Source organism: Pristis pectinata, chromosome 23 (genome assembly GCF_009764475.1).
Source record: "Pristis pectinata isolate sPriPec2 chromosome 23, sPriPec2.1.pri, whole genome shotgun sequence".
NCBI classification, from domain to species: Eukaryota; Metazoa; Chordata; class Chondrichthyes; order Rhinopristiformes; family Pristidae; genus Pristis; species Pristis pectinata.
In genome coordinates this window covers 15,444,687-15,467,393 of record NC_067427.1, presented here as the reverse complement: position 1 = coordinate 15,467,393, position 22,707 = coordinate 15,444,687, and the positions used below count along the sequence as shown (strand labels likewise).

General features: G+C 38.2%; 1 protein-coding gene across 5 annotated transcripts in view; it reads left to right on the top strand.

The window, feature by feature from the left end:
- usp20 (ubiquitin specific peptidase 20) overlaps nt 1-22,707 on the top strand; it is a 64,104-nt gene that overhangs the window by 40,000 nt on the left and 1,397 nt on the right. For 2 of the 5 annotated variants that reach the window (XM_052037036.1, XM_052037037.1), the window contains 4 exons: nt 102-204; nt 884-952; nt 1,196-1,386; nt 3,662-8,630. In XM_052037036.1, the coding sequence (XP_051892996.1) occupies nt 102-204; nt 884-952; nt 1,196-1,353 (330 nt within the window). In that variant the 3' untranslated portion in view covers nt 1,354-1,386; nt 3,662-8,630. Of the gene's footprint in view, nt 1-101; nt 205-883; nt 953-1,195; nt 1,387-3,661; nt 8,631-15,753; nt 15,815-22,707 lie in introns of those variants that run through there. The other 3 variants (XR_007958051.1, XR_007958050.1, XR_007958052.1) reach the window with 3 other exon arrangements.

The window sequence follows — 22,707 nt, the reverse complement described above, 5'->3', positions numbered from 1 at the left end:
CACAAATAGCAAAGTGATCATGAATAGATAATGTTTTATTTAGCAATGATGAAGTAAACAAAACTCTTCGTGACACTTCTACTCATTATTTTTTCATCCAGCTAAACAAAGCATTCCAGGCTGAGGAATCTCCCTGTGTTATATACTGCATTAGTATGCAGTGGTTCCGTGAGTGGGAAGGTTTTGTTAAAGGCAAAGACAATGGTAAGAAACATCTGATGGAAATGTTTCCAGTAAATCAAATAGATTGGCAGTTTCCCTGGTTCCAGTAGTGTAAAATTCATAGGATTACGTTTAGAACCTGTATTTTATCTGAACAATTAAATACCAAAAAAAAAGTGACACTATTTTTTTTAAAAACTGCCACTGCACATTAAGGCTGAGATTTTTATATCAGTAATCTAAGCTCACTTTGATATGTGTATATTTATAAGCAGTCCTAGGAATACAAACTTATTAGTCTTATAATTCCAAAGGGCCATAAAATCACCTTCTACCAACATGATAGTTGTACTATGACAAAGGTAATGGAGTTGTAGACAAGTTATGGCAGTCAATCAAAGAAGCCTCTGATATTTATGTAAGGTTAAATAGCACCAAAGGCCAGTGTCACAAAATATAGAATTCTTTTATGGTCACAAAAATATTATGAGATTGCTTTATTTTCTTTGAGGCGTTGAGGAAAGTATAGCATTCCTTAAAACATAGGATAGCGGTTGGAGGGGGCAGATTTCCCAATAGAATGATCACGCATAGATTCTAAGTGGAGTAGACATGAACTAATTGGCTTTTTCTGACTTTGCATTGAAAGCAACTGAAGTATATATTGTTGAAGACAGCTGAGATGACTTTCCCTCAATCTATTTATTTTTTTCTCTCCCAGAACCTCCTGGTCCAATAGATAATAGCAAAATTGCAGTCATTAAAGGTGGCCATGTCCAGCTTAAACAAGGTATGGATTGAAATAGTTTGCTTTGCTATACAGTTGTGATTTAAATGTAAAGTGTTTCAAAATAGTAGAACAGGCATGGATATATTTTCTTCAAGTATGTACGCTATTTAAAAGAATGGAATATTTCCATCAGTGGTAATGGAGACCAAAACTAATGACATAATCACGTACCTATAAATTGAGATTTCTTTGCTGATTTTTTTTTTCCATCTCATGTTTCGGTTCTGATTTTTTTTAAATCAGGTGCAGATTATGGTCAGATTTCTGAGGAAACCTGGAACTACTTGTTTACTATCTACAGTGGTGGACCGGAGATTGCCATGCGGCAGAATGTTGTTCAGGCTGATTTGGACAGCCCGCAAGGAGAGCGGAAAATAGAAGCTGAAACTCGTGCTGTGTGATGATAAAGCTGGCTTAAAATAACTGGTTGAAAGGTACATTTGTGTAGGAGGAGACAAATGTCACAGATTCTCTTACAGAGCCAAAGGAGATAGTGTTATGATGCAGATCCGCCGTTTTAAAAAAAAATTACTGAATTTATAGCGGGCTAATTGATCTCCTTTTCCTGTTCCTATGTTCCATTGACATGTGCAAAGATTTTAAAAACTTCTGAAAACTCTTGAAAGATAGAAAAGTTAACCAACTTAACCGCATTTTATACTTTAATTTGGTAAAGTATCTCAATGCACTTCACAGGTGCATTATGCAGGAGCATCTGACACTGAGCCATGTAGAGAGTTATTAACACGGGTGACCGAAAGTTTGTCCAAGGAGAGAGGTTTTAAAGAGCTTATTAAAAGAGAGGAGAAAGAGATTTGGGAGTGGAGTTCCAGAGTTTAAGACTTCACCCCATGTTATGGATTGACTTTCAAAATGGGGATAATTAAGACAAAAATTAGAGGCATGCAGAGAACAATTTATGGATTGTAGGTCTGGATACCAAAGAAATGAACATGTACGTCCAATTCATGGAACCTTGTGATATAAAGGTGTCTGCTGCCTTGCCTTTCTGAGTGAAAGAGTTTGCAGTTTTGGTAGATGCAGCAATTTAATCTAGGTTTCTTTGACAAGGGAGACGGTCAGTGAGTGACTTCTGTTTTCCTTTTGTAGCTACAGTATTTTATTGACTGGTTCAGTTAAGTTTCTAGCCAATCTCTATGCTCAGGATATTGATAGTGGAGGATTTGGCAATGGAAATGTAGTTAAATGTCAAAGGAGATGGTCATCACCTGCTAATTTTGTGCCGCAAAATGATCCTATCTACTTACCATCCCAAGACCCTCAGGCATCCCATGAAATCTCTTGATTTCATGTGATAGGTGCCCTTTAAATCATGGAATCAAAATTCCACACTCCTGAAACTGATTTTCCAGTAAGGGATGCAACTGATGGGCACGATGTGTGTTCTATCTTAAATTGACATTGAGCATGCGAGACTATAAAGTACTGATTTGATTCCAATTCTTTCCTGAAATATGAAGGTTCTAGTCTGTGTCTACCATTCAATTGCATAATGATGATTTTAAAACTCACTATCCTCAAATTCCATTTAGGGATTCTATATAGAACATAGAACAGTACAGCACAGGAACAGGCCCTTCGGCCCACAATGTTGTGCCAAACTACTTAAACTAGTAAACAAATGCCCAACTAAACTAAACCCTTCTACTGACTCAATGTCCATATCCCTGCATATTTATGTGCCTATCTAAGAGCCTCTTGAATGCCTCTATCATATTTGCCTCCACCACCACCACCCCTGGCAGTGCATTCCAGGCACCCACTGCTCTCTGTGTAAAAGAAAACTTGCCCCACACATCTCTGAACTTGCCCAGTGCAGCTTCTGATTCCCATCCAAGTGGAAATTTATCCCTACTTGTTAAATATCACTTAACACTATTGTAGACACCACACCTGTGCTGGTATTTGGGATGAACATTGGCAAATTACCTTCTATCAAGTAATAAATAGAATTATAATCTGCTGCTTGCCAATCTGAGTGAAAATGGGACACAGATATTGAGCTATGATTCTGCCTTAAAGACAGGTTGGGGGAGAAAATAAGACCAAGAGTTATTTCAGGTTTGTGAACTGATTGTGCATTGGCAAAGGTCTGGAAGCTCAACATTTATCCATGCAGACTAGGAAATGGACTACAACATTTGGAAAGCATTTTGCAACTTAGAATGGGCTATTTGGCAAGATTGCTCCGTATGAGTGATTATTCTCCACATAAGTCATGTCCCACCCTGATTCATTCAATCCCAACAAAATACTCAACAGGACAGGTGCAGAGGGAGAAAAGGAATTAATGGTTTTGATTGATTACAATTCTTTAACTTGATCAGGGAAGCAGGCGATGTTGCATATGCCGTTTATCTTCCATGGTTACACTGATCAGACTCCAGTTTAACACAGATTTCACCTGACCTGCTAAGTATTTCCAGCATTTACTGTTTTTAATTTTGGAGTTTTTTTTCATCTAACTGCATCTACATATCCTACCTCTCTCCTTTGTATTTATCTGGCTTCCCCTTAGTCAGCTATGCTAATCTCCTCAACTACTCTTTCTGGTTGTAAGTTCCATACTGAAGTTTGATGAGTTAAAAAAAATGCAACACATAGAAATAAGTTGAACTGATGAGCATGGGAATCCTAATGCAATTGTTCAACCAACAAAGACTAACGAGGGATTTTTTTGTTTTGCAGGCTATGATACTGAGCTGGAGGTTGTGAAAACTGCAACTTTTGCACCTGTGAGGAATCTATGTGAGCACTTTGTAATTTAACTGTAGAAATTCTTTTTTTTTAAAAAAAACATTTTATTTCATCCTGAGTAAATGTATAGCTAAATCGAAAAAGTGCTTGGCATTACACACTGTATAGTAGACAATGCTATGGAAACATTATAATCCTGTACCAGCCTAAGCCTGACTGTATTTCTTTAAAGTAGAGGCTAAGTTTTTATTTAATGTGTATCTATAAAAATTAAGTTGTTCTTTCAAGTAGGTCAGTCATTTATATTTCTTAATGAACCTCTGCTGCAGACCAATGATACATGCAATACCCAGCTGAAGTGGTCTTGAGCCTGACACACTAAATGAATTCTTCACATGGAGGTTTTTGTAGAGAAAATTTCTCAGTGGTTTGGTTGGTAACCTCACAGTAAGAAAATGGAAAGTTGCAATGTTGTGGCAATAACTGACAGCTATGTGTGAAATAACATAGAAAGCCTGTGATCAGGTCAGCTGCAGAGAACTATTTTTCTCCCCAGCAAAATCTTAATGAACTTCATGCAATTTGATGCCAGGAGCTTTCTACTGAAAAGTGGCTGGTTTGGCTTTTATGCAGAAATAATTTGCCTTTACCTTTAAATGTCAGCTGAGTGCACTGGTCAGTGCTGTTGCAAATTTTGCTTTGTTTCACTGCAACCTAAGCAGCAGGCATTGGATTCTAGAGCATACATGCAAATATCTTTTTTGAAGTGATGTTCTTCCACACTATTTTTTACCCCTTCAGTGCATCATTTCTTACCGTGGGGGGCAGACAGCTTTTCGTGAGCTTTATGACTGGATGCTAGGCTTGCAAGAGTTTGTGAGAAGGTTAGCTTGTTTTGACTTTGTAATTTCAGTTTTGCTTTTCTTAAAATAAACATTGTGTAAAGGTTCCGGCCATAAGATACATAGAAGATTAGGATTTCTTCAAAGCAGGCTGCACGTTTGCCAAAAGTTTATAACCATTCTTGAGGGAAAAGCATACAGTTTAAATTAGCTTCAGAATTCTGCCTGAAAGAGCAATTGGAAAGAACCACAATTCCACACTTTCAATTAATTAACAGGAGCACCCTTGTTTAGAATAAGCAGTGGTCTCATGGGTAACAATCTAGAAGGATTTGTGGGATTCATGCCCATACAGATAGACAGTAAACTGCAGTCATCTGTTCCATCTCTATGTACGAATTGTTTTAAGGCTGGGATGGCAGCCCAGAAATTAAAGAGAAATTTCTTCTCAGCTTGGGGAATCCTTGAAAATTTCTGCATCAGATACTGTATATGCACAGGCCAAAGGTTTGTTCAGTATAAAGACTGATGGATTTTTAAACACCTTGGAGATTGGGGGATACAGAGAAAGGATTGGAAAGTGGAATTTGAGTAGAAGATCTCACTGGTATGATCTTTGTGAATGGTGAGTGAAACCCAAGAGGCCCCGTTTCTTGTATTCTTCTTGACATATCATTGGTTGTGTTTGAATGTGCAGAAACACAACCAATCTGCGGCCATCTAAAAAGATGGTAATCTTAGAAAAATCAAACGTTACCATTGATTCAGTTATTTAATTTTGCCCATAATTCAAGCACAAATTTCCCACTTTGCTTTGTTTCTTACTTTGTTTAACTAAAGCTATTGGATCTGTTATTTTAAATAATAAATTATCAAAGTACTCAATTGTGAAATTGTGGGGATTACAGTGATAATTCAGAAGTTGATGTGTACTAAATTCTTTCACATATATACCTGAACCAATTTAAGGCTACATTTGATAACTGACCAGTTAATTATATGATTTTCATTCTTGGGTTTATGTAATGGAGTGTGAATTGGAGAACTCTTAATTGTTATAAACCTAATCATTCTTTTCATTTAAAAAAATGTAGGGAGCTTCTTCCTCTTCAATTAGCAGTAAAAGTCCTAACATTGGCATAAACCTTTTTAATGACTGGTTTTGCCTGGCCTAAACTGATCTACATTCTATCTGACAGAATATATTTGGTTTAAAATGAACTGCACAGTTCTGTTCAGCACAATGCTATTAACTTAGTTTCTCTGCATCATGAAAATGTTGATAGATGTCTACAGTTTCTCATGCAAGAGCAGAAATTCAGTATGACAACAGTTTGCAGTAATGTTATTTTGTTTTAGCAAAGCTGTACCCTGTTCTGATTCTTTCTGCATACTTAAATCTGCCTTAATACCACCTTCCCTGACAAAATTCTGGCTGTGGATCTCGAGCAAATGGAGTTTCTATCCAGGTATTTGAGTCCAATATACTAGACATTGAAGAGCACAGGATTTAATTTATTTGTATAACCACATATGCGTAGCAGTTTTTTAATCAATCCATTTAGATGACTCATTTGTTTAAATAATTGAATAACAATTTTATACCTTGTACTTAAGTACAATGTCAGATGGGATTAGTGACAGTTTGATGCTATCCTGCTTTGCTGTATAGCAGCCAGTGTTAGGGGTTTATGGTGTGTTACCCAGACATGTTCAAAAATGACCTTGAACCCAGGAACATGACTTTCTTTTAATTTTGTACCGAGAAGAGGGGGTAGGAGGAAGGGAACAGAAAAAGATATTGGAAATGTTTGTACAGCAAGCATAGCAGTAAGTTGTTTCTGTGTAGAAATGCAAAAGAATATTTCTGATGAACTACAATTTCAAACAGCTGGTGAGCAGCCTGAACTATCTGGATATCTTATTTCATTGAATTGCCTTTATTTCAACCCCTTCTAGATCTTACAGCTGGTGCTAAATCTTTCAAAAGCAAATCATTTGGATGGTTCAAATATTCTGGTCCAAGTTGGCACTTTACTTTCTCTCAGTACTAGATTGTTACCAATGTCTGACTGTAAAACAGCCCTGATATTTTAACCTGTGCAAATGGAGATATTTCACACTTCATTTATCAAATGATTTTTCCCCACCCACAAAAAGAAAATATGTGGTCCTGTATTTTCCAGAGTAAATTGCTTCTAAAAAAAAATTAAATCTTTTGAAAGGGAACTCAGAAATTGAGTCAAGGTAGGGGTGGAGGGGGAAGAGTTAGGGAGAAGAGATGGGAAATCCACCAAAATTTGCATATTTAGGATTAATACAAATAGTAGTAGTAGATTTATACAGACATTGCTCACAATGGTCATTTATGATACACATTAGCAAAGTCTTTTTGACTAGCTGAAAAATTTCCACAATCGAGTTCAAATATCTTGCAATTTTAAGATGCAGAAACAGTTAAGTGTAAAGCATGCAGCATGCAAGATGTAATATATTGGAACAAGTTCACAAATGTGAGATCTGATGGTGAACCTGTAGAGGGTTTTGTGCAAATTAATATTAATGTGGTGGAAGGATGAATATTGGTCCACACCTGTTGTGCTGCATTTAAAGAGTATTGATTTCCCTTGTAAAAATGTGCTGGAGAAGAGCAGTGCCCCATAGATTGCTCTTGATATCAACAATGAGTTGCTTGGACTCCATCTCCGGTGATAATTCTATGACTTTTTAAGGCAGTACTGTTCACTGCTGTAAATTATTTGCAGAGAAGCAGTTGTGTTGAGTAGTTCCAGGCTGGTGTATACAGCCATATATAGCTTCCAGATTTAAAGTGTTCAGTGCACAATAGGGACCCTTGTCTGTTGCAAAATCATATTTCAGTGTAATGTTTTCAAGAAACAATTCTCTTTTGTTAAGTTCCTTTGTCAAAGATTCTGATTTTATTACAGAAGCATTTAAAATGTTTGTAAGATAAAACATTGCACAAATTTATTTTTTGTAACTAGTTGTTCAAAGCCTCCAGAATTTTTGTCATGATGTGCACCCAGTATGGGTTGCTCAGATTTAAAGCTTTCAATTTCTGAATGTAACTGAAGTTAATTGAATTATAAATAATTTTTGTTGGGTGGGTACAAGGAACTATTACCACTGTGTACAGTTTTAAAGTTACAGCAAGTCCATTCCAGGGTGAAATCAGAAAGCACTTTTTCATGCTAAGGATAATGAGACCTAGCATTCTCTCCCCAAAAAGATGTGGGTGCTAGGTTAATTAATTTTGATTTTAATGACTGAGATCAACAGTTTAAGGACCAAGTGGTATGGAGCAAAGATAAATAATTGGAATTTGGGTACAAATCAGCCATAGTTATCTTAAAAGGACAAACTTGCTCTGGGGACTGAATTTGCCTTCTGCTGTTGCTATGTTTCAAATGTGGTATGTACCAGTTCAGGAACGGGGAATCTTCTATAATAGAAGAGTCTTGACCCTGAAGCAGTGATTTAGCTTTTTAGTTGCATTTGTTACAACTGGAGCACTGCATTGAAAAATTTTTCTGGAAATATTTGCCTTAAGAACTGAAGAATATTTCTGTTGTGTCAGTGGCAGATGACAATGTGAGAAGCTAAGATCTGTGCCCTGATGTAGTAAATCATGAGATGGGAATATTAGCATCATTCTGCCAAAAATGTTCTAAAATTTCCCATTTGCGGATTCCATTTACTTTCATAAGGTCACTTTTGAATGTTTTGAAACTGGTGATGTGTAATCAGAGTGCATAACTAATTTATCCCAAATATGTTGTGGAAAAATCCTCAAGGCTTTTTATAAAGTATGCTATAGTTCGAGGACTCTGAAGATTTCAGTATGATTGAAGCTTGCTACTCCAGCTATAAAATGGAATGTGTATCATTTACATTGGCCAGATTGCTGATTTAATATCATTACCTGCTACCTTGGCCCTGTTGTAAAAGTGGAAGTAATCTGCTGTAATCTTTATCTTGTGTAGTGATTGCAAAATGGATACTTAAATTATTCTCACAATTATAAACTTAGTATAGAGTTTCATTATTGCTTCATAAGTAATGCAGGTCTAAGTGCACAAGATATTTAAATAAAGTGAAATAAGTGGCATGAATAGTTTTGTTAATTCCTTCATTCCTTTTGTATGGTTTGAATTATTAACAGCATAACTAAATTTTAACCAAAGTTATGAGAGAGGTTTTAGTTTACTGTAATCATTTTCTCAAGTTCATTAGCCAATATTTTTGATATTCACAAAAGTTCTGTGTTATCTAAGCAGAACTATTTTACCTGTTACATGTATTTGCTGGTGGAAGGATTGGTTTAAATCCATCCATTCTGTTCAATGCAAAAAAAAAGAGAATTTCGCACAGCTTATTTTGATGGAAGCTTGCTCTGTGGAATTTCCATATAGGAGTATCATTTACAAAGCGTGAAGGCAAAATTTTGGAAAAATAAATCTCCAGTTTCTTGTAGCATGTTTTTAATCTTTATAGTGAGCTAGTTTTCACTTGGCAAACAAAGTTCTTCACTGTTCATCAGCTAAGTGTCCACTGCATTTGGTTTTGCAACCACAAACAATCTGCAGAATGTGAAAAGGGTATATTTATTAATGCTTGATGATGATTTCTCTGTGTGATGCCTAATTAATTATGTTTCAATGCTTGAATTATGTTTCTGCTAAAAAGAACATAAGAATTAGGAGGAGGAATAGTCCATCTGAGCCTTTCAACCTGCTCTGTCATTCATCAAGATCATTGGTGATCTACCTCAGCTCTATTTTCTTGCATGAACCTCATATCCTTTGGTCCCTTTAATACCCAGAAATCTGTTGATTTCTGTTTTGAATTAACTCAATGCTTGAGTCTGCACAGCCCTCCAGAGTAGACAATACCAACAATTCACCATTTCTGAGAGAGAAAATTTCTCCTCATTTCAGTCCTAAGTGTCTACTTAGTATTCTGAGCCTGTGATCCCTGGTTGTAGACTCTAAATCTTCCCTGCATTTTGTCTTGTTAAGCCTTGTAAGAGTTTTGTAGGTTTAAATGAGAACATTGCTCATTTTTCTGAAATACAGGCCAAGCCTATTCAACCTCTTCTCATATGGCAGACCTACCAACCCTGGAACCTTTGTTGCATTCCCACAACAGTAAGTTGCACAAGGTGACCATAACCATGCACGATACTCCAAGTGTAGTCTTACCAAGGCCCTGTGCAATTGCAGTAAGACTTCCTAACTACTGTATTCAATTTCTCTCCTAATGAAGTCTAATATACCATTTGCCTTCCTAATTGCTTGTGGAACCTGCATCTTGGCTTTCAGTGACTTGTGTACAAGGATACCTAGATCCCTTTTGAACATCAACATTTCCCAACCTGTCACCATTTAAAAGGTACTCGTGCTTTTCAGTTTTGTGCATTGAGGTGGATGACCTCACATATTTTAAAAATAATATTGCATCTGCAATGTTCTTGCCCACTTACTTAGTGTGTAAAAGTGCTTCAAGAAGGTATAGACATCCTCCTCCCTATTTACTCAGAGTCACTTTCAGAAACTCCAAAGAGGAGCAATGTATAGTTTAACAAAATAAACTTCAGTTGCTAAGGTCATAAGGCTATTTTTTGAATGCAGTTGACATAAGGCAGAGTGTTCTGGCTGCAGAAGAGAACCCTCAAGTTAATTGAAGATTTGAAACTGACGGTGATCCCTAACTGTTGCAGTATCACACAGTTTGTCATAAAGGGTTTAGTGCAAGGCAGTTTATTGCACTGTTTCAAACTTCTGCGATATTTCTGAAGTCTTTGCAAAGGAAACAGGGTTTCCAAACTGGTTGATGTGGAAGTTCCACCAAGTTCATAAGTAGTCTAAATATGCCAACTTTGAGCAATTATTTTCCCCCATGTACATTAATGTGTTTCCTATTCAGACTCAACTTATCCTTTTTGAGTTGTCATAATGGGATGTTATTTATTCATTGTTTACCTTTAAATTGCTATGAAACTAGCCTTCCCTAATGGCTAGTTTCCTAGTGTTTCCCTTCATTTGATACAGGCCTGTCTTCCATTTGAGTAAATATTAAAATCAATGCTTTAGTCACCCTACCCTTTGAATCCAGCAGCATTATATTGGCATAATGGTGACAATCGATCTTGTTGTCAATTCATTGACAGTCATAATATTAGAACATCTTTTCATCCTGGAGCATCCTGTCATGGCCCCACACTAATGAGACAGCCTGGTGTGGAAGAGAAAAAGTTGAATCTCGGTACAAAATGAAGGCTTTTTAAAAAAAGAATGTTTATTTCCCTCCATAGATGCTATCTGACCTGCTGAGTTCCTCCAGAACTTTGTGTGTTGGTCCTGATTTTTGAGTTTGGAGGGAGAGAGAAAATCACTGTCAGTTTTTAAAAGTTAGTTTTCCAGGTAGCCTCCTTCAAATTACTTGGTAGACAATAGCAGTATCGCATCTTTCCATCCATTTGATTTGTTTTCTGGACAGTCTGAAAATGAATTAATTAACTTTTGAAATAAACCTGATTGTCACATGAAGTTGTCTATAACTCTGACAAGATAAAAATTGGGATCGTTTTCAGGTCAACAGTCTAGTTAATTCTAAGATATGATGGCTTGAGTAAGATGATTTATTGTTTTGTTTTTACCTCAATAGATGTAAAGCACATTTTAAACAAGCTTTTTAATGTATGACAATATTGATGGTAAATTTAAAAATCCTTAACTAATTTCCCAAAAGATCTTTCACTGTTCAAACTCTGAGTTACAATCCAATGGGTTGGCTGCAGGTCAACATCTCCACCTGATTTGCTTACATTGGCTCATATGTATGCTTAGTACATGCGTTCAACAATAGTCTCGTATGATTGGGTACTTAAACTATTCCATCAGACATTATGCTATCCAAATAAAAAGAAGTTCATTGAAGAAAACTGCAAAGTGTGTGTGTTTCGTTACTTGTAAAAAAGAATAGTTTGAGGTTCAGGGAGTGATCTTTTGAACCTAGTTTTGCATAGACCAGACTGCTCAGTGTTGTATTGGCAGACATCTGCAAGTAGACAGGCTGTCCTTTCTCTCTAAACTGGGGAACAGTAGATTTCATAGTGCTATTGAAAGAAGAGCTCAATGGGGGAACAATGTCAAACTTTTTAAAAATAATGACGGGGGTCTGCAGTTACACTGTCACAGACTGATTTTATGTGTGCATTAACGCTGAAAGTGAGAATATAACTGCAGCTTTATTCCAGAAGTACTAAAGTCAAAAGGGAGGCTGCTGCAGAGCACTTGCCGAATGGTGGGATGAACATTTCAGGTGGTTGCTCTTCATACTGGGAAACATTATTTCAATTGCTCAACAAATGTCTTGGATGCCTTTTGCACAGAGGAAGCATGTGCCCATAATTAGTGTGGTTGTTTCTTTAAGATAAACAGTCTTTTGAATATTGATTTCTTTTAAATGGGGAAAGTTTTGTTTCCTTGACCTCTTGTTCATTTGTGACTTGCGTACTCTCTGTGCTTGTCACCATTGTGTTGGATGTGATTCATACTGTGAACTGAGTGGATTATGACTCAAATTTATTTTGACTCTAACACAGTTGGCACTAATAATTATACACCAGAGTTTATGCCGTGGAATTTCATTCACAGGGTAAGAAACCTAACTGTTAAGTTCAAGTATATTTCCAGTAGTTTGCCGAACATTTTAATCTTTTATAGCACTGAAGATTGGAAAAGTTAGTTCATTAATTTTGTGCTTTGTGATGGTTGTGTATTTCTTTGACCTGCTTCTTCTGCACTTTAATATGATCCTGAATACATTTGTTCTATTTGTGCTGCTCTCAATAGATCTTTCTAATTTTTATAATTTAACGTGCAAAATCAACACATTGCTAATTAGCTGCACACGTGTTTTTTCAAAGTAGATTTTTCACTTTAGAAAAATCTGTCCTCCAGTATGGTATTGAGGAGGCATTATGCCATCAGATGTGACTTTAAACCCAGATACTGTCTACTGTCTTAGGTAGAACTGAAAGATCCCACAGCACTATTTGAAGAAGAGCAGTTAAGTTCTTCCAGGTGTCCTGCCCAATATTTATCCCTCAGTCAACACCACTAAAACATTAGCCTCTCAAGAGCCATAGAGTTAATGTGTTAAAACTTGCTGCCATGTTTTCTAGAATATCACAGTGCTTAAATTTTGAGAGTACTGCATTAGTTGTAAATCATCTGGAACATCAGGGTCATAAAAGGCACACAGAGTTGGAGCGTGCTTCAGCTGGCAGTACTACACTGTCCTGATCTCCATCTATGTCTCCATTGTAGAGTGTGGGGAAACCCTCATATCCTGATGTGATGGTTATATATGAAGGATTTGAATGGTTTTAGCTTCTCTCCATACAGGTAAAAAAATTACTTCAATTGCTGCACAGATTTCTCGGTGCTTTTTGCACAGAGGAAGTGTGTTCCCATAATTAAGATAACTAGTCGTTTGAAAAGACACTTTTTATGCTTTTCAACATTGTGAACTATTATGAAAGGTTTTGCGTCACCAAACTGATAACATGCAATAAATTCAATGTCATAGCATTTATATTCCATTATTCAGATCCTCTTTTTCTCTCTCTCTCTCTCTCTCTCTCTCTCTCTCTCTCTCTCTCTCTCTCTCTCTCTCTCTCTCTCTCTCTCTCTCTCTCTCTCTCTTCCCCCCCCCCCCCCTTCGCTTCTCTCTCTCCCCCTCTCCCTCCCCCCCCCCCCCCCCCCCCCCCCCCCATTAACAGTGACTGAATGTTCTCACAGCATTCCTGGTTTCACCCCATCAATGTGATATTCACTTTGTCCTATCCATTCCTCTCCCCCTGGCAATTTAAAACCAACCTGTCTTTTACCCAATTCTGATGAAGGATCTTTAAGCTGCCGCAGTAACTCCTCAATTTCTTTCCACAGATGCTGCTTGGTCTGCTAATATTTCCAGCTTTTTTTTATTTTGGTAACATTGAATATTTGTCTTTTGTCACTAGGGGGTGCAGTGGCATTGTTTTTGGGCTTTTATTAGTAGCTTCATATACAGTGCTGTCCAAATTACACTTTTACATTTAAATAAAGGATTGCTACTCCACAAAGAAAAACCTCCTGTGCCGGTTACCTATAACAGCAAAATAATGAACAGGAAAAGACTCAAGAATAGAGTGAATCAAGAATAGATAGCCAATTAGCACAGGTGAATTTTTCATATTATGATTCATTTTTTTTATTATGTTTTCACATGGCTCTGTAGGTTGATGATTGCTGGGTTCACTGCAACTAGAATACCTCATCCACATCCTAATCACCCCAGACTCGAGCATTCTCAACTTCCCCTGGCTGGCTTCTGTTATTCAAGCTTCAACACTCATTGTCATGAATCATGCACCAGTCTTCCTCATCCACCACCATCTGCCTCACTGTCATTGGCTCAAGTTCAAAAACTCTCATCCTTGGTTTTGTGACCTATTTAAGTTCCCCTTCCATGAACTGTCATCTGACCCTAGCTTCTCCTCAATTCTTTATAATCCCATGTCATTAACAATTGTTTTCAGCCTACAAGGTTGAAAAATTGGAATTCATGGTATCAAAGCATGATCTCCCCAATGCTCTCAATCCTCCTCAAGTCCTTAAAACCTATCCAGCATATCCTCCATTGGCCCATGAATAATTTTTTTTAGGATAATGCCTCTGTGAAGCATACTGTTATAGTGCTACAGAACTGTAAGTTGTTTACTCATCCAGAATTGTTTGGAAGAATGAATGATTATGGTTGGATGCCAAAACTAAGTTGAGCAGAAAAGGGACTTAAGAGAGTGCTGATGGGAAGAACTATCATTTTACTATAAGATTTGAATGTTAATGTCTGCAGGTTTTATTTTGTAAATATCAACATTTACAGGAACATTTATCAAAGAAAATCTGATGCCAATCCACATAAATAGATGTTGGGATATATTTAAAAGATTGGTCAAAGAGGTTGGTTTTCAGCAGTTGAAAAGTGGAAAGGAAAGCGTAAGGCCTCATCAGTTGTAGCCACAGATGCCAGTGAGAGTGATTAAAATTGGGGTACGAAAGAGATCAGAATTAAAGGAACACAGATCTCGGTGGATTGTTGGGCTGAGGGAGGCTACAGCTAAGGAGTGCTGCGTGATGGAGAAATTTAAAAACTTAAGGATTTTAAAATTGGCTAATGTACAAAAAGACTGAAAACTGGAATTCACAAACTTTAGCCCTAATTTGCCACTGTTTCTGAAGAGAGACCACTAGCACTAACGGGTAGGAAATGAAAATCAGCCCAGGACTGACATTTAAGAATAAGTAAGAAGATGCAACTTCCCATCCATGTCAACTCTTGCAGCTTTCAATAGTATTTTCCCCTACGGCAATGTTCTGTACCTAAGGCTGATCTCACTGATTGAAACTTATTGAAAAAACTAATTGTGGGAGAATACTGAGCAGGAGGGTAGAATCATAAAATTAAAGCAAAGCTCTTTAGAGAGTGATGTCAGGAAGTATGCCTTATCATATAGGTTGATGGAAGCCTGGAACTCTTCCCACTACAAAAAATGTTAGTCATTTTTAATTTAAACCCACGCAAAAAGTGCAGTTGAAACATGGAACAATAGAACATTTAAATGTAAACAAAAGTACTAGGCTTTTGTCAGGTCATGGCATAAATAGATGTGGAATCAAAGTTGGGTGGATGAGGTATAAGATGCAGATTGGCAATGATCTAACTGTTACAAACTCTAGAATTGAACAATAGGTTCCCTATTGCTATCGATCAGTTATTGTTTAGAACCTTGATGTTAAAAAGAAGGGAAATGAACTAAGCTGGGCCATATGGAACTGATAAGCAAGTAACTTAATAGCAAGATCTTGAGGAGCACAATGAAATTCTTTTTCCACTGAAAGGAAGAGAGGTGAGCATCAGAGACTGGATGTATAGATTAGGAATTGCCCCACTGTGACTTATTGAGGCAGGAATATGCCCTTCCTTAATAACACAAAAGAAAAAGAGAAATCAAAAGTCAGCAATGCTTGGAAAGGGAACCCAGTCTAGTGTCTGGAAACTCTCACCACAAGCCCAGTGCTGATGAGAAGCCTTACTGTGCAAAGTTAATCTAGTGTGACAACACTGTTGTAACATGAAGCAGCTTACCAATTCAGGCCATTTCTTTTAAAGGATTGGAGAAAGAACTCTGAAAGATGTGGCACTGAGTTCAGGCTACAGTGGGACCTGTCAGAAGCCTCGTTTGCCACCTTGGTGGATGTAAATGGTCACAGGATCATGATTCTCGTAAGTGTGGCAAGGCTGGTAGATATCCCTAATCTAAAATGCATGATCTTTTTGTGTTGCAGTGTTTCCCTTTACAACACTGACTGCACTTCAAAAGTGAATTGCTTTGGGATATGTAAATGATATAAAAGTTTGTCCTTGCTTTTGGACAGAAACCCATAAGCAATGAATGCTAGGACTATGACTGCAGTACTTCAGCATGTGTCATGGTAAAGGTCCATTTGAAGAGGCACCTTATTTTGTCTGTAGGGAAGATGGCTGCAGCACACAGAGTGGATGTGTGGGGTGATCGCATCACTTGGTTCCCCACTCAACCTGGTTTTGATTCCCAGTTCATGCTGAGTGTGATTGCATTGGAGTTTGGCTGTTGCAATTAGTGTTGATTCCTCTAAGCAACGGTGGGGAAAATATGAGTACAATGTATCTGTGTTAATGACAGTTCGGGTAATGGGAATTCATTCACAAATCACTACCAAAAATTTTGAGATACAGAATTCACTCTTATGGAACTTATGTGTGAAAAATTAACTAAATAAACACAAAATACAAAAGAAACAACAAATATTGTCAATTTTTGTTAAGGGTTCATGTTACAGAAAATTGCGATATGGACTATTTTCTAGTAACATGGGGGTGTACTGTATCAACTTCTGTTCTTGTCAAGTGTGTCAACTGGAAGTGTAACGGTCAGGACCAAGTTTACTTGTGAAAGCCCCCAATAATGAGTGACTACCCATACTCCTCTGGATTCACGTGTAAAGATTGGCCACTTGGCCAGAGTCTTTAACAGTCTCAGGTCGTTTTTAAAAGTAGACAGCATGATCCAGTGACTGCAGGAGAGCGGGGAAAGTAGGGAACTATTAATAATAAACATATTGAAGGCTGTATTAGAAGCCATTATTCTCAGGGGTGTGTGGTGGTATGTGGGATGTGAGTAAGAATGCATTGAAGTGCCTGCTGCTGTAATGATGGAGTGGTGAATGGTGGATTGTACCAGAGTGTTTAAAATAGAGCTAATGTATATTTAAAGATGACTCATTTAAAGTATTTGAAAGGCTCATTTTTGGATCAGAATTTATAATGTTTCTGCAAATGAGGAGCCTCTGTGAGCAGAATATTGCTTCTCAGAATTTGCCATTTAGCTGAACATGAAACTTGTTTGTTCCCCCCAGTTGTGGGAGTTCAATCCACACCCACAATAGTCAGTCAAGACTCAAATTCCTTTATTCACCAGATTATTTAATCATAGGCACAGAAACCATCCAAATACAGAGTGCTAGGCTGCATGAAAAATCACAATTCATGCAGTGGTAATTTTATCCTGGGCATAGTTACATGTGATATCGTTCAATTTTAAAGTTCATATTGTAGATGAGCATTTTCTTGACCAATGTACGAACATTTAATTCCTCTTGGCCAACCGAAGATGAGATCCTTGTTCCTGGCTAGTATCAGATCATAACAAAACATCCCTTGGAGTTGCCACAACACTGCAATTTGTCACTGGATGTCATAAGGAATGCAGCATCAGAATGCAGTTGTAGAATCACCAGCAAACACCTGTCAGCAAGTTTGGGTTTTCTGCACAGCATACATGAGCGCAGAAATCCCAGATTTGGTGACACCTGAGGAAAAACAGTAACTGTTCCATGTGGAACTGACAATATCTCCATGCAAAATACAGCTGTCCATTTTTTTTTAAGTTAGATTGGCTAAAGGGTTAAACATTGGATGGGAAACAGGATCTCTCCTTGTCTTATTCAAAATAGTCTATGGAATGCTTTACCTGCAGCAGCAAGGGTTAACATCTCATCTAAAAGTATCATCTCCAGCTGTGGACCACACCTTCAATACTAAAAACAAAATACCAGAAACACTCAGCAGGACAGGCTGCAACTATGGAAGGACCAACTGAGTTCACATTCCAGGTGGAAGATCTTCTTGTACTGCTCTGGGATTGCCAGCCATTGACTATTACTGAAATAGACTGAGATGGAGGCAGTGGTCCTGTGCAAGGATAAGGAATGTGTAGAGTTGTCTGAAGGAAGGGAAGTCAGGATGGAAAGGTGGAGATGAGGGAGCGACGTGTTCCTTTGATAACAAGTACTTATGAGGAAGGTTTATCTTGCAGACTGTATGCGGAAGGAGTTGCAGGCAGAATGGACTGATTGACATTTTACTCTTCCTTGAATTAAGTTCTAACCCATTGCTTTTCTGATCTGCAGTTCTACCTTTTCCAGTGTCATCTCTATTTGGAGGTTGACACACTAGTGCAGTGCTGAGGGAGAGTGACATTATTGAGGTGCCATCATTCAGATGAGACATTGACAAGTCGCATCAGCCCTCTCAGATGGATGTAAAAGGCCACTGGCATTAGTATGGAAAAGAATGGTGTATTGATTCCTCATGTCCCATTCGATTATGTATACCTCACCCAAACCAGATGCTATCATTTTATCTGTGGGAGTTTGAGTTTGCTGCCTTATTTCCTACATTACAACAGCAACTACACATCAAGAATATTTCATCGGCTGCAAAGTGCTTTGGCATAACCTGAAATCAGAAACCATGTTAGTTAATATAAGATCTCCTTTTCGATCAAAATATTCACTTTACATCAAACTGGCTTCTAGTCTGTGTCACAATTAAAGAATATTGAAGTCCTGAAACATTTGTTCTCTGGCTGTTCATTGTTATTTCTGTGTTAATGGAGAAGTTAAAGGAAGTGCTGCATAATGCGTTATCTTTTCTTTCATATATGTCAGCAATAACACAGTCATTTTGCTAAGAAGTAGATTAGTCTTTCAGAAAAGAAAATGCTCCATTTTTTGACCAGATTTGTTTGATAAGTATTTCCTGAGGATTTAGTTTGCTGCAGTGAAAAACATTTAAGTTTATTTTAACCCTACTTTGTAGTGATCATCTTCCCAGTTTATAAGTCATGTAATATTAAATGAATGTTAGTTGGGCCAATGAAACAGGCCGGATGCTCTTAATCAGGGTTTATAATCTATGACTATTACCAAACAACATTTTGACTGTCAGACTTGAAAACTGTTGTGTATGCTATTCTGTGTAAACCAGAGGTTTCACTTGCAGTTGAGGTCCAATTATTGCTTACAAAGCTGGTGGAGCATCTTTATCCTGAACCCCTTTTGGTGATGGTAGTCCCTCAGAGTAGGAAATTCTAGGATCCTCACCAAGTCACAGTAGGGAAGGGAAAAAGGCGTAAGGCACATTTAATAATCTCAGGATGCCAGTCAATTAAGTAAACCTGAATTTTGGTCACTGTTGTAATGTGGGGCATGCAGCATTCAATTTGTGCACAGGAAATTCCCACAAGGATCAAGGGCACTTTCCCATCCTAACCACGTATCTCACATACCTTTGCTGTCCCAAAATCTATTCATCTAGTACTTAATGTTCATTAATGGTTAGTGAACCCACAAAGTCAGGAAGGTGAGGATGGTGGTGGCCCTGCTGTTGTTAGTGCAGAGAAGAGAACTGCTGTTAAAGTAAGCTTGGCAAATAGTTGATGTGCAACTTGTTGATTGTACTTATATGGCCACAACATACTAGTGACAGAATACAAAGTCAATTTCTCTGCTGTGGATGTTATCAAGCTTCAAGTGTTGTTGCAACTGCACCCATCTTGATAAATTCATGGCTTGAACCCTGAAGATGGTGGAGATCCTTTGGGGGATTAGGTGGTGAGTCACATGTTGCAGAGCACATGGCCTCTGCCCTCTTCTCTGGGTGTGCTATTGATGCAAGTGATCCTTTGACTCACACTGACTTTGTGAAGGAACACCCCTACAACAGTTTCCATAATTCAGCTAACTGATGGATGGGTTTGGTATGTGGACAAGTGGAATTCTAGTGAGTTGGAGGGCAGGGCCCAATTATTCTAGAGACCTGAGCAAAAAATCCAGGCTGACACCTCAGTGAAATGTTGGGAGAGTGCTCCACGGAAGATGTGTCACTAAAACATAGCCTTGTCCCATATCTCAGCTGGAAATTAAAATATACTACGGTCACTACTCAAAGAACAGCACGAAGAATTGCTTTACGATTTGGTCTAATCGAATTTTGTGCCACCCCTCATTTTTGTCTTCCTCTACCTTGGTTCCTTTCAACATTTTAAACACTTTGATCAAATCAACCCCTTCAATCTTCCACATGCAAGGGAGTGCTAGTTTATGAAACCTCTCCACAGGACACCTGAGGCCCCATCTAATTTTGGCAGGAGTGTGGTCAATCCTTCTAATTACAAAAATAATATAATAGTTTACACTGGGATAATCAACACTCTTTCCTGGTCCATGTATTTGGTTTTATTGTCATAATCTTGAGCTATGGAAGTGTATCAAGGCGTGACCTTCTGATTGTTTCTTTTCTAGTGATAAGTTTTCTGCTGGAAGGGTCAGGAGGTGATTGGTTGCTTTGTTTCTGATTGTTAAGCATTAAGAGTCAACTGAATACACACGATAAAGCTCTTCGTCCTGCTAAAGACAGAGTTTGAAAGCAGCTTTCCTAAGAGCAACATAATCTGGAATGGCAGGCTTATTATTGCTCATTGTATTGAAATAAATGGCCTTGTTGCTCTGGTGATCATATTCATTAAGCTGGAAAGCAGAAGCTGTGCGATGGCTGTACATACTCCTACGTTGTTTAAACAATGCTCACTTACTCACACATCTAAAGGCTTTCAGAACTTATTGACAGAGTTAAATGTAGATTTTACAAAAATAAGAAATACTGAATTGATGGGGATATCTTGCAACAAGAATGTTATAATTGGGGTTGACCTGAAACAGTGATGATTACCATAAGAACTAAAGCTCAAAACATTTGCTGCATTTCCCTTCCTCCAATCTGCCCTCTCTCCTTTGGAGGCATATTGGGTGCCACCTATTTTATAGTGGTTAACCAACAGAACCTTAATCACTTATATACACACACACCCATTACTTGGATTTCAAGAGATGGATCCTGTATTAAACATTGGATGGTTTGCCAATTATTGATACTCCAGTAGTTGCCAGTGTTAGCTGTGGTTCAGTTGGTGACACTCTTACCTGTAAGTCAGAAGGCCATCTAAGTCAAAGCACTGTCTAAACATAAGCACAAAAATCCAGTTTGACACTCCAGTGGAGTGTTGAGGAGCGCTGCTATGTTAGAGGTGCTGTCTTTCAGTCATAGAGTCATAGAGCAAAGAAACAGGTCCTTCAGCCTACCATGTCCACACTAGCCATTGTACTCAACAACTACACCTACCAACCTAATCTCAGGTAAAATGCTATAGCAATGCTTCATTATCTATCCATGATGGACATCTTTGATTATTTTGTAGAAGGGCAAGGGACTTACCCCAGTTCCCTATTAACATATTTAGAATAGCATCACATTGCAGTTTGTGAGAGCTTCTTGTCCACAAATTAGCTGCTGGGTTTCCTACTTTACATCGGTGACCTTACTTGTTTGACCACTGAGATTGCTGGGATATTGTGAAAGTCTATATGTAATGTAAATCTTTCTTGGACTGTTTTTTGGGATTTTTGTCCATTTGCCCCAAGGGTTTTCCCCAGAATTTATTTTAATCATAGAAATGCTCTCTTTTACTGATGTTGGTTGAGTGAATAAATATTAGGAAGAACTCCTCCATTCTTCCTTAAAATAGTGGCCTTGAGATACTTTGAGCCTGCCAGTGGGGTGGATGGGGTCTCAGTTTAACATTTCATTTGAAAGGCAGTGCCTCCACCAGTGCAGCACCCCCTCGGTAATGGACAGCGAAGGGCAGCTGAGTTACCAAGTCAGTGGAATGTGCCCTGAACCACAGTCCCAGAGGCAATAGGGCTGTCAACTGAGTCATGGCTGTCACCCTTCCCGTGATTGTTCAGTGGTTTATGTCTTGTTTTGTTGTGGGTGGTGTGGACGGGGGGTGTTGGGGGTGCTAGAATGTTGGGTGGAAGGAGGAGAGAACGTAACTGAGCTTACATGAATGCATTTCCCTTGAGCTGAAGTTTGAAAAGTGTGCCCCAGACCTGGACCCAAATATGAAGAGACAGATATTCAGAACAATGTTCTTTCAAATATATTTGATGGCATGACTTTTGAGAATGAAGCTCTGGAATTGCAACTACTTTGAGCTCTTCTCATAAATCATAGTTTGGGTTGTCAGCTCTGCCCTTCTCACTGACATGGACTAATTACATTAACTACATACATTAATAGGCAACAGCTTCAAAACTATCAGCACAAAAATCAATATGCAATCTCAAGAAACTGCAGCCTCCTGATTGATTCCCAACCATTATCCATCCCTCTCCATTTCCACATTCATCCAGCCGCATTGTTACCGGGCAGGGAGTTTGTGTGAATGGGATACGTTTATATTGTTAATAAACTAAGGACTAAATACTAGCACCCAGGAATGTCGATGTTGATCTCTGAAGCACCTTGGGATATTTCTATTCCATGTTAAAAACAGTGCAGAAATGGAAATACATGCTGTTGTCAGAAGTACTTAGTAATGTGATCAGTTTGCTCTGTGAGTGCAGCCTTCCAGGCACAGAGATTCAACAACGCCTGCAATGGCTGACTTCGGGTCTCTCTTTGTATTGTGCAGTCTCATTCATTAACTGCTCTGCAGCACTTCCTCAGGCACTCAGTGTAGCTGATGTCATTATGTATCATGACATCCTGTTTAACCTCAGTGTTCGCCTTCCAGACCTACTTAGTTCTTCACTTTTATCAGCCCATTTCATTCTCAACTCATTACTACACCTTGTTATTACTGCAAGAATAGGGTGTTAGTAATGTTAATCCCAGAGGAGCTGA